At 37.6% G+C, this 14,748-nt stretch overlaps 1 protein-coding gene across 3 annotated transcripts in view; it reads right to left on the reverse strand.

Annotated features, from left to right (window-relative positions):
- Positions 1-14,748, reverse strand: part of IGF2BP2 (insulin like growth factor 2 mRNA binding protein 2) — a 142,072-nt gene that overhangs the window by 12,507 nt on the left and 114,817 nt on the right. For 2 of the 3 annotated variants that reach the window (XM_019735887.2, XM_074329046.1), the window contains 3 exons: positions 10,126-10,248; positions 9,632-9,767; positions 6,933-7,061 (listed from right to left, as the gene is read on the reverse strand). In XM_019735887.2, coding sequence (XP_019591446.2) covers positions 6,933-7,061; positions 9,632-9,767; positions 10,126-10,248 — 388 coding nt within the window. The remainder of the gene's footprint in view (positions 1-6,932; positions 7,062-9,631; positions 9,768-10,125; positions 10,249-14,748) is intronic. The other variant, XM_019735888.2, reaches the window with a different exon arrangement.

A 14,748-nucleotide genomic window follows, 5' to 3' on the forward strand; every position in this document is an offset into this window, starting at 1 on the left:
CATGAGTACTTAGTTATAATGAAATGTGTGGCTCACCAGAGCCTACTTTCTGCTTCCCATCCCCTCAAGCTTATGTGGAGTCTACACCTTCACATGGAAGACGGCTTTCAGAGCTTAGTCCCGATGAGCAGAAAAGTAACCTACTGATGACTTGAATAACTGTTCTCTGTAATGGGAAAGCTGGTTGTAGCCATCTGACAAACCAAGGCCCCAGGAAAGGGGAGGGTCAGTGTGGAATCCCGACCCCAATGTGGCAGCTGGGCTGTCTCAGTTTGAGGGTCCCCAGCTATTTTATGAGGGAGAAGCTACTTTATTACATTGGGGAGGGGGAGAGAAAATATTATGATGAAGGTGCCTTTGCCAGGTATGCCCCATCCCCTGCCAACGGGGGGGGGAGGGGGCTGGTCATTATTATCCTGAGTTTGAGAGAAATTGGTGTCTACTTTTCCTCTATGCTTGACTGAGCTTGCAGGTAAGTAGAGGAGTATATATCAAATGCACTTGTAGAAATTAAAAAGGGAAGTATAAACAGTTGGTCTGCTTTTCCTATAGGAAGAACTGTAGGGTCCTTAGCTCCAAGCTGTTATATATGATCATTTGATGCACAATTTAGGTGACCTTTTATAGCATGAAGAAACCAGGGGGTGGGAAGAGTGAGGGGTGGGAAAGGGGTAGTGTAGAGGGCGAAAGTCAGGCATATAAATTATATTCAAATATTTAAATAGCTTTAGTATGTTGACAGAGTGATGCCACGTTGCAAAGAGGGCGTGTGTGCTCACCTAAGGAACCAGGGATATGGATATGGACATGGGTCTGTGGGAGGGCAGCAGACCGAGCCAGCGGGGTCACTGTCATGGGCAGGGCTTTCCGAGACACAGAAGGTGCACCCTTCTACCCCAGGGTGTCAAAAGACCCCCTCGCAGCCCTGCTTATCCGCCTGTGCGTGCTCTCCTAGGACAACCTCCAGAGCTCATGGGGACCAGAAACTGGTAAGTGACCGGTAGCAAGAGGTAGAGGCAAGATTTGAGCACAGATCTGTCTCACTCTGCAGTATGAGACCTTAACCACTGCACTCAACACTGCCCTCAGCTGGCAGCATGAATTAGGAGAGCAAGGCAAGTAAATAACCCTAGTGAATTGATTCGGGAAAAGAGGGGGAGCTTTTTTAAGAAGTCTACTTGATTTCTTAGTGAGATTCAAGAGGACAGTGCTTTAACACATGAGGAGACCGCTATGAGAAAAGCCCAGTTAGAGAGCTAGCTCGATTTTGGAAATTAAAAACATGGGTAGTGAAGTAAAAACTCAACAGAAACCGTATAAACAGCAGAACAGACACTCTTGAAAGCCAATTCGTGCATTAGATTAACCCATGCAAAACAAATAGAGGGAATTAGAGAGAAATGTACAGTAGAGTGAGAAGATCCACTCTCCATCACGTGGGAACACGAGAAGAAAAAAATGAAGCGGAGGGAAGAGAAGGAATAATAAAATTAATTACAGAAGCAAAAGATTATCCTGAGCCAAAGAAAAACTTGATCAAAGGACTCAGATTCAGACTGTGGAATCCCAAAGGTGAAGGCAAAAATACTACACAAGGCAAAAATCTTACAGACAGAAAGAAAAGTTACCTACAAAGGAAAGAATCAGGCTGGCAGCACACCTACCTCAACAATGAAATGCTAGAAGTAATGTTTTCAGAGCTCTGAAGGAACCATGACCCTAAGATTTCTAGATACCTAGTGGAACTTTCATTCATGTGTGAGCAGGAAAGAAAGGCCTTTCCAGATACGGAAAGATTTCGAAATTATACCACTTATATATTATTCCTGAAAAAAGTTATTTGCATAAGTACTCCAGACAAACAAACAACAAAAGAAAATAAAAAAGAGAGGATATGGAACACAAGAAACTGTCTGCAGTGAGCAAAGAAACCAGTAAAAGTTTAGTTCATTTTAAATAACTATGGATTATGAGATCGAGTGTTCATTAAGAAAGAAATCTTTATAATTTGGACTAAAATTCCAGATTATTTCTAGAGTAATATGACCAAAACTCATTAAACAAAATCTGTTAGAAATAAAGAATTTGACAAAACCATAATCATAGTGGGAGAACAGTAAATGGCTCTCGAAATTTAATGTCATACAGATTTTTTAAAAAATTGTATAGAGGATATGAGCCACCAATTAGATTTGATTTTATAGATGTAAATACAACTTTGAGCCCATCAGGAAAGGTGCCTCCTTCCAAATGCCCATGATTTTCAAAAGCTGATTACGTGTGAGCAAGGCCACAAAACCCAGAATGTTCCAATAACATTCTCTGCCTACAAAGTACAGGACACAATTACAAGATAATAAAAAAGAAATCCTTAACCATGTAAATATTTTTTAAATAGAAAAAGCCCTAGCAAATCTGATTAAGAAAAAAAAGAGAGAAAACACAAATATACAATGTTAGGAATTAAAAGAGAGCTATAACCACAAGTTTAATAGAAATTTAAAAGGCAACAGTCTGCTCTATACAACATTATGCCAATACATACAGAGGGTGCCAAAAAATATATATACATGTTTTAAGAGATGTTATCTATGTATTACTTTTTGAAGTTGAATTGAATTACGATAGCAATGTGTAGTATGACGTTTGCTCAAAAAGTGGCATTAATCAAATGAATGTTAGTGTCATTCATTGTATTACAATTTTAATACAGTTTTTTCCTTTCTTAAAATGTGTATACATTTTTTGGCTCCCTCTGTATAAAAAGAGATGAAATGAATACTTTTATAGGAAAATATAAATCAACAAAAACCAAGTCAAAAACTTGTAAGAAAATCAAAAGCTTATAAATATGATCCTTTTCCAAACAAGTGCTAGACCCAGATGTTTCAGATAAGTCTTACCAAATCTTCAAGGAACAGAAAATTCCTACATGTGACTTAATTTTCCCAAGCATAGTAAAAGTCATCTTTCCAATTCATTCTTTGAGAAAAATAACCCTGCTGTTAAAATCGTCAAAGAGAATATAAAACTAGTAATTGCAGTGTAGACAAAAAGATGAATGGAATGGAATACAGTCCAGGAATGACTAAGTGGGAACTCAGTGTATGACAAAGCTGACATTTCAAATTGAGTGATTTGAGGAAAACCGGCTATCCACTTAGAAAAAGAAAAAACAAGTCAGATACTTATCTCAAGTGTAAGTCAAAATAAATTCCCTATGAATTACAGATATAAAGAATCCCCAAAACCTAGCAACTGAAAATTACTATTAGAAAACATCGGAGAATATTTTTACAGTTCTGGGTGTGAGAAGCCTTCTTCCTTAGCATGACGTCAAAGGCAAGAAATCCATAAAAAAAAAAAGTCACTTATTTAACTATCTTAATTCTTAAAATTGCTGCATGAATTCTGGTGAAGGGAAATCTGTGAAAATTTAAATTGCATATGCTCTTTGATATAGTAATTCTAATCTTACAGAATTTACTTTCAGATACACGCACACACTTGTGAAAAGATTTATGAGTAGGTATAAGGATATTCATTTCACACTATTTGTAGTAGAGAAAACCTGGAAACAACCCAAATGTCTAATAATAGGGTGCTGGTTAGAAAAATTATAGTAAATTCATACAATGGAATATTATGCAGCTATTAAAGAGAATTAGGTCTAGCTATGGAAAGATGCCCAAAATAAGTAAAAAAACAAAACACAACTTGTAATTCACTGAGTACGGCGTGATTTCATTTGTATTTCTGAATAATAGGATTATATATATACTGAGAAAACATTTTAAAAATGTGTAAACATAACAGTGCTATACTTCTGGAGAGTGGTTGTTGGGTAAAATTTGGATAAGAGAACGAAAGCTGAAGGAAAACATTTACATTTTACTTTATACAACAGTTTGTCCAAAATATATCTTTTAAATTATTATGGCAGAAGACACCACAAATTGAGCAAAGAGAAATGACAAGCTGGTTGAAAACATTTACAACACAACAAATGGCTAACAGCCTTAATATATAATCAGCTGTTACAAATCATTAAGAAAAAGATGAAAAATAATGATGACAATAGTAGCTAAGATTTACATAGCAATTCCTACGTGCAGGCTTTAACTTATTTAATAATCCTTAGAACAACCCCACAATATGTATACTATTGATACCCCCATCTTACAGACAGGGACATCAAGATGCAAAGAGGTTAAGTCGCTTGTCCAAGGTTAAAACTAGCAATTGATAGTGCAGAGATTTAAATGCAGGTAGTCTGGCTTCAGAATCCACATTGCCTCTCAACAGACTGATGGGCAAAGGATACAGAAATCCAGCTCATGAGAGAGGAGAAAAATATGGCTAAGAAACTCCTAAGTGTTGTGTCTAATAATAACAAAAGAAATGTGTATGTTAAAGTAGCAGATTGTGTTATTATCATCTGAATAATTACACTGGTAGTGAGAATATGAGAGAAATAATCCTTCTGTCACACACTCTTTGTGGGAAGGAAAAGTATCACATCCTTCATTTATCAAAATTTATATATTACGTATCAACATTTATGTATTTTATAATTATACATTACATATAAAATGTATACATTCTTTGGCTCAGCAATTCTATTTTGAGAAATTTATCCTGACGAAATAACTGAATAAAACAGCCAAGATGTATATATAAGGACTTCTATTACAGAGTAAAAATTTGGAATATGGAATATATTTAATATATATAACATATTTAATACTATACATATGTAAATTGTATATATACACACACGCACATATCTGAAAACACCAGTTATTTCTAGATTAAGAAAAAATTTGCACTTTCTACTTTTCTGTATTATTTGCTTCTAAATACTATGCACGTATTACTTTTATAATCAGAACATAATACAAAATGATAGTTTTCATATATATACATATACATTACAAATTTCAGAGGTTAGAGACCTACCCATACATGTGTGAGCCAGCTATTAGGAGGTACACAGACTTTCTGACCTTTTAATGCCAAGAGAAAAAGCACTATTGTTTTGTGATGTATAAAAGCAAAAACAAATAAACAAACAAAAACCCCAAAACAAAAGAAACAAAAACCCCAAACCCCTAGCTCCTGGATATCTGAATGCCTGTGTGACAGGAAAATATTTCCTAAGTATTTAAAGTGTGGCCAGCACCCCACGCTACCCTGTCCTTCTCACAGGGTCTGGGCACACCAGGGAAGCCTACAGGCCTGCAGTGCAGACCGCAGGTGTGGCTTTGGGGATCTGTCCTGGTTATTCGACTGTTTCGACTATAAAAGAAGCTTTCTAACTAGCAAAACCTATTTTCAATTTTAGAAAATATTCCACAATCACAAAAATTTGTCCTCTTGTTTTAGTTCAGAGGTTTGCAAACTTTTTCTGTAAAGGGCCACAGACAGACTTTCGGCTTTGCAGGTCACAGGGTTTCCAACGCATCTACTCAACTCTGCCAACACAGCAGGAAAGCAAACAGACAAAATGGAAACAAACGGTCATGGCTGTATTCCAATACAATTTTATTCACAAAATAAGTGGCTAGATTTGGCCCATGGACTGTAGTTTGCTGACCCCCGTTTTAGATTGTCAATTTTAGAAGTGGTCTGTGTTATTATACCTTTCCACCACCATTCATATTACTTAGGCTGAAAGGCTGGCCTGGCTTTAGATAATCTTCTGTAGGCAGTGTATACAGTTTTTCTCCTAAGAAAGGAGATGTGTCTCAATGCCGTTGAATTGCAGCAAGCTTGGTCATTCTCAAATCTCACAGCAAAGATATGGGGATGTGTATCTCTCGTAGCTGTTCTCACTCTGTTGAGCAGCCACATGATTGTAATAGCTGCCACATCAGCAGCTACACACACACACACACACACACACACACACAGCTCAATACTGGGCCCTAGCCTCTAGTTGACAGGAAAATGGATATCACTCTAAAGAAATGGTATGAAGATTTAGAAATGACTCAGAAGATCAGTATATAAACAAGACTACACGATGTGTATGTTCTTGTGGCTAAGGACGTGGGTGCCAATTCATGTGTGCATTTTGTTGGCAGAACAGCAGAGTGGGTTCATCCTGTCTCTCGACAGACAACCCAAAGAATCCTAGGAATTCTCACCCTGGAATGCCTACACCAGACGCCTACATCAAAAGAAAGGAGCTGCTAAGGTAACGTTCACCAACCTGATTCTTCCCATTTAAACAGCATAAACACTCGGATAAGCACATTTGCTTTAAAAATAAGCTGTATGTGGGGAGAAGAATTAGGAATGAAAGAAAAAAAAAAAAAGGTGTCACGTATCCTGAACCCTAGGTTGGTAATGTACTGATCCTGAATGATGCTTGCGAATGGTAGCAACAAGTAGAAAACTCGTAAAACTCACATTTCTTTTTCTGTTATTAACTATGATTCAAACCATAAATACTTATTGAGAACCTACTAAATGCCAGGCATTGTGCTAAAAATTTCAAAACAAACACTGTGTATTATTTTCCTTTAAAAACTGCCTATTAACAAAATATCAACAATAGGTGGGAAATGTATCTCCAAGAGTCATCCAGGTACCCTAATATTTTAATAAATGAACAACAGTCATGAAAGTTCTTATTTGAGATAACAAATCCTTTACAATTAATAGGCTTCTAGTTAGTGATTTTGCTAGTAGTTTTTCTTTCCTAGATATGACACATGCTATTAATATTAAGAGCACACGTTTGGAGCACAGCTGAGTAATATTAATCTGTCCATTAGGAAGAAGTCCTAAGAAATGTAGGATTCCTCCTACAGTCACTTACGAGCACGGCCCCTCCAAACGACAGTTCAGATTTTACACAGCAGACTCATGCCACTGCCCGGAGGTGCCCAGAACATGAGCAAACCCCTGAATGCTGAGCTACTTACAGCGAAAGGGTGGTAGGGGGGACCGGGGGGAGCTCCTCGGGGCCCTGCTGGAGGAGGCAGCATGGACAGTCCCGTTGAAAAGATGCCAAGTGCGCTGAGGTTCAACCCCGGGATCAGATTGGCTTGTTGCTGGGGAGAAATGGAGAAAAAGATGAGGGGAGGAGACCAGAGAGCCCCCGTTTGCCTGGGTCAACCTGCATCTCTTGTCTGGATGGCACCAGTGTCTCCTAATGAGCTCTGCCCTGGCCCTGTGGACCTCTTCTCCACCCTGGTGCCAGGATGGGCTCTCCGAATCTTAACCTGACCATGGAATTGCTTCAGAGCTTGCTGCCACCCTTGGGAGTATCTATACATCTTAACACAGCAAACGAGGCTCTTACTGGGGATGGCCTCTCTTCTGCTAAGTCCTGATCTCCACCCTGCCCAGTCCTGCTCCCCTCTCACCTCTAGGCCCCTGCACACTTTGTTCAGCTTGAAAGGAATGTGCTTCTCTCCCTCCTCACCTGGCTAAGTCCTGGCTACTCCTCATGTGGGTTTCACCAGAGCTTGGGTGTCCCCTCATCCAGGAAGCCTTCTCTTACCCCAAAGGTCACTGCTCAAATGCCCTTTCTTTGCACTCCTAACATTCCTAGGTTTCCTTAAAACAGCACTCATCGAATGGTATATGGATGACCTGTGTACTTACTGCGTCCCCTTTCAGACCTCGTGGACAGAGACTGTCTTACTTAGTGTCGTGTGCTCAGTGCCTGGTACATAGTAAGTACTCAATAAGTATTTGTTGAATGGCTAATGTTTCAAACACATTGGATGAATGTTTTTTGTTTTGTTTTAACTCTATCCAGGGCAAGATCAGAGCCTTCGCTAGGACACCACATACATAAACTCCATTATCCAGATTCAGCATGGTTCACAACTTTGGCTTTTTCACCACTTAGTTTCCAGGTTCGTGATCATCTCACTTGTTTATTTCACATTTAAACATCGGGAGACTCATATAGATTACAGTCAAGTTTTAACTACACAGCCCTTCAAAGGCAGAGAGATGTAGTCACTCACCCTGGCCTGTATCCAACTTGCCCTTCTCCAAACACTAAACAGTTCTCTAACATTTTCTATTTTCTCATCTGTGGCTAGGGTCACCTAGCAAACTCTCCTTTGTTTAGACTGTCTGGAACAGCAGAGTTGGGATCCTTAGCCTTTCACCCCATTTGATACATAAGATCTAATAGTTTTGTTATTCATCTGTCAATGCATGACTTAGGTACAGATATGAATGAAGCTAAGTGATATGCTCAGGTGAAAATATTTGGAGCACCCAGACCCTATTGTAGCTTTTCTGTGTGTTCGTAGAAAGAGATGTTTATCCTAAGATTTCAAGAGGACGGACACACACACACACACACACACACACACACACACACACACACAATTAGATCATTGGGTGATACTTCCACAGACAAATATATACACAAACGGGGAGAGGTCACACTGGAATCTTCCCATCATGTCTCCTAATTATCATATGATGTGAGCTGCTAAGGTGTGAGAGAGAATACTGACCTAAGAGGGTACTGTGGAAAGTGCTGCCATGAGGGGTCTGCATTTAACTTACATGAGCTCTTTGTCAGCATTTATTTCTCTATGAAATGTTAGTTACCAGGTCTGGGATTTGCTTCAAGGTCATTCAAGAGAGGTGGGGAGGTGGGTGAAGGTTCAGAAGAAACAAAACAGGCCATGAGTTGATAACTGTTGAAACTGGATTATAGGAATATGCGGGCTTATCACAGTACCCTTTACTCTTTTGTATATGTTATAAAATATATAAAAATATCATAGAAAATACAAAAATTGACTGCTGAGCTTTGGGCTATGCCAATGGACAAATGTTTTTAAAATTTCTGATGCCAGACTGCTGTCTCCTCCCCATTATGAAATGGGGACTGGAAGGAGAACTGACTCTGGGTGATGAACACACAATGGGATTTATAGATGATGTAATACAGAATTGTACACCTGAAATCTATGTAATTTTACTAACAAATGTCACCCCAATAAATTTAATTAAAATAAATAAATAAATAAATAAATAAATAAATAAATAAATAAATGGTTTAAAAAAAAAAAAGAAATGGGGACTAGGAAGCAATAACAAGAAAGGTAAACCTAAATCACTCTGCTAGAAGTGTTAGAGCTGAGGTGATTGACATTATTTACTGGGCAATCTAAAACAGCAGATCAGTAAGCAAGAAATGAAAATCAGAAGTTAATTTTAAAGTATGCATTTTTAAAATTGGAAAGTGAAAAATAGAGTCCCATTTTTCTAACATACCATTATTTTTATTTTTATATGTAGCCTTCTAGTCATTTTGGTCCGTATTATTTTACATAACTGTAACCCTACTTACATATGCCTTCATATATTCTTTTCTTAATTAACATATCATAGGCAATCTATCATTTTAAAATCTTCAAAGTTATGATTTTAATGGTTTCACATTATTTTGTCCACTGCATTCATCATAATTTACTAGTTGTCTCTTGATTATTTTAATGTGCTTGCCCCAAGAAGGCAGGAAGAACACTGCATACCTATTCTAAGGTGCTTCTTCACTATCTGAATGGTAATTATTCTGAGAGAGGCTTGGGTCCTGCCTGAAAACACATGTGAAAACCAGCAGAAGAAAGCATTAGGCACTTACATTAACAGCCAGCATATCGTTTTCAAAGGCCTCACGTAGCTTCTTCATAATTTCTATCTCGGCATGGGCACAGGCCTCCACGGTGCCCTTCACAGTGATGGTTCTTTCAGGGTTGTATATGCTCAAATCCTGCAAGCTGGCCACCGGGAAAAAGAGAGAAATTTCCTTTTTTCCAAAAGGAAAAATAAATCCCAGAGGGTCACAAACAAGTCTTGGTGGAGGAGGCAGGGAGAAGACTGGATTTCCTTACCACACACTGTGGTACAGCATACCTGCCACCTTAACTCAAATCTTTGTAGTGACTTAGATCATATCTGTAGTAAAAAAATGTTTCACTGGTAACTATTTATGTATTTGTTTTGATGGTTGTGGAGACAATTATATCACTTGTGATTGTATCCCCATTTTAGGGAAAACCAGATGAATGAATTGGACATATCAAAATGCTCAAATTCTCCATTATTGGGCACAATTAATCTGAATGAGTGGCTTACGATGAGATCGTTATCTTGGTCCCTGTCTCGTGTTCAATTTTCTTCAAATTTCTGCCTTCTTTTCCAATAAGTCTTCCAACCAAGCCATTGTGGGCCAAGATTTTCAGAGGAATCTCTTCAGCTCTAAAAGAGACAATCAACAATTTAATATTTCAGGTGGACACAGTGGTTGCCTCCCAAGAGCTATTATCCTATTTTTCTCTTACAAATAGAAGCCGTTTTGTTCAGGTATCAAGTTAGAAGCTAAGTCCCTCACTAACCCCAGTATCTGAATTCTCATTAACATAAGCCAAACCATGAGAATTATACTCCCTTGTTGTGACTGGTTGGAAGTAAGTCCATGAGGCAGATCTGGTCAATGAGGTATAAGGAGAAGTCTGTTGGGTGACTTTAGGAAGGTTTTCCTTGCTCTTGAAAAAGCACAAGGGATAATGACATTAGTCAGATGGCAAACTAGAAAGCTTCAGGCCCTCCTACCCCCACAGAGACTCCGAGTTAACAACAAGAGACTGGTCAGAATAACTGTCAGAACTCTAAAGATCAGCTGAGAAGCTACAGCACCCAGGCTATTATAAAACCAAGAAGAGATTCCAGCAAAAGGGGAAGAAAAATTGTAATATTTGGAGTGCCTGTTCATGCTCCTTCACCTACACAACACAGCAAGGGGCAGCTAAGAAGCAATCCTCCATACCAGGGCTCTGCCCTCTAAAACAAACAAAAGACTTGACCATGAGTCCAACATTCTAGCTTGTCTGGGGGATACCTGAGGAATTGGTTTCTGTCTTGCCTGACTTAGAGTGCTCATGAGACTGGCAGCAGAAGTTGGAAGCTGCTGAAAACAGAGGTAAACAGTATATTATAGCGGCAGTTCCACAGTCAGAAGCCAGGGAAAGTGATCAAAAAAGTTTAAGAGGTTTAGAACCTCCAACCAGGCTATTAATAAAGGTCTTCTCTTGAATGAAGCTAGTATGTAAAAACTAACTGTGAAAGGTGGTTGTTTTTTCAAACCCAAGCAAAAACAAAACAAAACAAAACCACAAGCCATACAAAGAAACAGGGAAACATTGACTAATCAAGAGAAAAAACTAAAGCTCCAAGAACTGACCTTAAAGAAATGTAGATCTGTAAGCAAAGAATTTAAAATAATTGTCATAAAGATACTCAATGACCTAAAAGAGAACACAGGCAACTAAACAAAATCACAAAAATGATGCATGAACAAAATGAGAATATCAATAAAGAAGCATAAACTATAAAAAACAACCTAACAGAAACAATAAAACTGAAAATACAATAACTGAACTGAAAAAAATTCATTTAAAAGGTTTAACAACAGACATGAACAGGCAGAAGAAAGAATCAGCAAGCCTGAAGACTAGTCATTTGAAATCATCAAGTCAGAGGAGGAAAATGAATGACAAAAAGTAAAGAGAGGCTAAGGGATTTATAGGACACTATCGAGTAGATCAATATACATATTATGGGACTCCATAAAGAGAAGAGAGAAAGGGCAGAGAGCTTATTTAAAGAAATAATTATGGATAACTCTCCAAATCTGAGGAAAGAAATGGACATACAGATTCAAGAAGCTCAAAAACCTGCAACTAGGATAAATCAAAGAGAACCGCACTGAGACACATTATAACCCAAAGTGTCTAAAGTCAAAGGCAAAGGAGAATCTTGAAAGCAGCAAGAGAAAAGTGATTAGTAACATACCCAGGAGTTTCCATAAGATTATCGGTGGATTTCTCAGCAGAAATTTGCAGGCCAGAAGGGAGTGGGATCATATATTCAAACTGCTGAAAGAAAAAACTGTCAACCAGGAATACTGTATCTGGTAAAACTGTCCTTTGAAAATGAAGGAGAAATAAGACTTTCCAGATAAACAAAAGCTGAGGGAGTTCATTATTATTAGATCTGCTCTACAAGAAATGCTAAAGCAAATCCTTTAACTTGAAATGAAAGGACAGTAGACAGCAACACAAAGCCATATGAAAATAAGACTCTGTAATAAAAGTAAATACACAAATACAATGACCTACACTATAGTAACTTTGATGCAAAATTTAAATGACAAAAACAATAATGATAAATCTATACTAATGGGCATACAATACATAAAGAATAACTTGTGACATCATAATAAAGTGGAGGGTGGAGTTGTAAAGGAATAGTTTTGAATGCAATTGAAGTCAAGTTGTTATCAGTTTAAAATAGAATGCTATAATTTTAAGATGTTTATGTAATTGCAATGGTAACCACAAAAAAATCCACAGACTATACACAAAATGAAATGAAAGGGAACCAAAGCATATCACTAAAAAACCCAAAACTTCACAAAGGAAGGCAGTAAGAGAGGAAAGAAGAGAAAATAAAGCAACAAGACATATAGAAAACAAATGAACAAAATGGCAATTGTAAGTCCTTCCCTATTAGTATTTACTTTAAATGTTAAAGGACTAAACTCCCCAATCAAAAGGCATAGTTTGGCTGAATGGATTAAAGAAACAAAACGGAAAATCTCAAGTCAACAACTTTACACCTGAAGAAATCAGAAAAAGAATAAACTAAACCCAAAGCTAGCAAAAGGAAATAAATAATAAAGATTAGCGCAGATACAAGTAAAACAGAGAATAGAAAAACAAATGAGGGAAAAAAAATCAATGAAACTAAGAGTTGGTTTTTTTAAAGATCAGCACAATTGACAACTCTTAGCTAGACTAAGAAAAAAAGGGAGAATATGCAAATATATAAAATCAGAAATGAAAGAGGGGACATTACAACTTATACCACATAAATAAAAATGATTATAAGAGATACTATAAACAGTTATACACCAACAAATTGAATAACCTAGAAGAAATGTACAAATTCCTAGAAACACAAAAGCTACCAAGATTGAAACATGAATAGAAAATCTGAACAGACCAACCACAAGTAAAGAGATTGAGTAAGGAATCAAAAACCTCCCAACAAAGAAAAGCCCAGGACCAGATATTTTCCCTGAAGAATCCTACCAAACATTTGAAGAAGAATTACACCAATCCTTCTCCAACTCTTCCAAAAAGCTAAAGGGAGCAAACACCTCCAAGCTCACTCTGTGAGGCTAGCTTTACTCTAATACCAAACCCAAACAAAGACACCTCAAGAAAAAAAGAAACAAAAAAACTACTAACCAACATCCCTGATGCGAATACTGATGCAAAAATCCTCAATAAAATACTAGCAAACTGAAGTTGAAAGCACATTAAAATATATATATATATATTATGACCCAGTGGGATGTATTCCTGGAATTCAAGGACGGTTCAACATATGAAAATCAATCAATGCAAGATACCACATTAACAAAAAGAGGGACAAAACCCACATGATTGTCTCAACAGACAGAGAAAAAGCATTTGACAAAATTTAACACCTTTTCATGATAAACACTCTCAACAACCTAGGAATAGAAGGAAACTACCTTAACATAATAAATGCCATTTGTGGAAAGCCCACAGTGAACATCATATTTAATGGTGAAAGACTGAAAGCTTTTCCCTCTAACATCAGGAACAAGACAAGGATGCCTGCTCTCACCACTTCTATTCAACATAGTAGTGGAAGTCCTAGCCAGAGCAATTAATGAAGGAAAAGATATAAGAGGCGTCTAAATTGGAAAGGAAGAAGTAAAATTATCTCTATTCACAGGTGACATAATCTTATATGTAAAAACACCTAAAGATTCCACACAAATATTGTCAGCATAAACTAATTCAGCACCAGCATGGGATATACAGTGAACACGCAAAAACCAGTTGTTTCTATACACTAAAAATGAACAATCCAGAAAGAAAATTAAACAAATAATTCCATTTATAACAGCATTGTAAAGAATATTTAGGAATAACCTAATCAAAGAAGTAAAAAACGTGTACACTGAAACCTACAAAACACTGCTGAAAGAAATTAAAGACAACAGAAATCAATAAAAAGGCCGGCCCGGTGGCTCAGGTGGTTAGATAGAGCTCCATGCTCCTAACTCCGAAGGCTGACGGTTCGATTCCCACATGGGCCAGTGGGCTCTCAACCACAAGGCTGCCAGTTCAATTTCTCGAGTCCCGCAAGGCATGGTGGGCTGCGCCCCCTGCAACTAGAAAACGGCAACTGGACCTGGAGCTGAGCTGTGCCCTCCACAACTAAGACTGAAAGGACAACAACTTGACTTGGATAAAAGTCCTGGAAGTACACACTGTTCCCCAATAAAGTCCTGTTCCCCTTCCCCAATAAAATCTTGAAATTAAAAAATAAAAAAGAAATCAATGAAAAGACATCCTACATTCATAAGCTGGAAGACTTAATATTGTTTAGATGTCCATACTACCCAAAGTGATCTATGGATGCAATGCAATCCCCATCAAAATCCCAATGGCAATTTTTGCAGAAATAGAAAAATTCATTCTAAAATGTGTATAGAATCGCAAGGGACCCTGAGTAGTTAAAATAATTTTGAAAAAGAACAAAGTTGGAGGACTCACATTTCCTGATTTCAAAACATATATTTCAAAACAAAGCTACAGTAATCAAAACAGTGTGGTACTGGCATTGAGACAGATGAATAAACCAATGGAACAGAACAGA

Source organism: Rhinolophus sinicus, linkage group LG01 (genome assembly GCF_036562045.2).
Source record: "Rhinolophus sinicus isolate RSC01 linkage group LG01, ASM3656204v1, whole genome shotgun sequence".
Classification (NCBI taxonomy): Eukaryota; Metazoa; Chordata; class Mammalia; order Chiroptera; family Rhinolophidae; genus Rhinolophus; species Rhinolophus sinicus.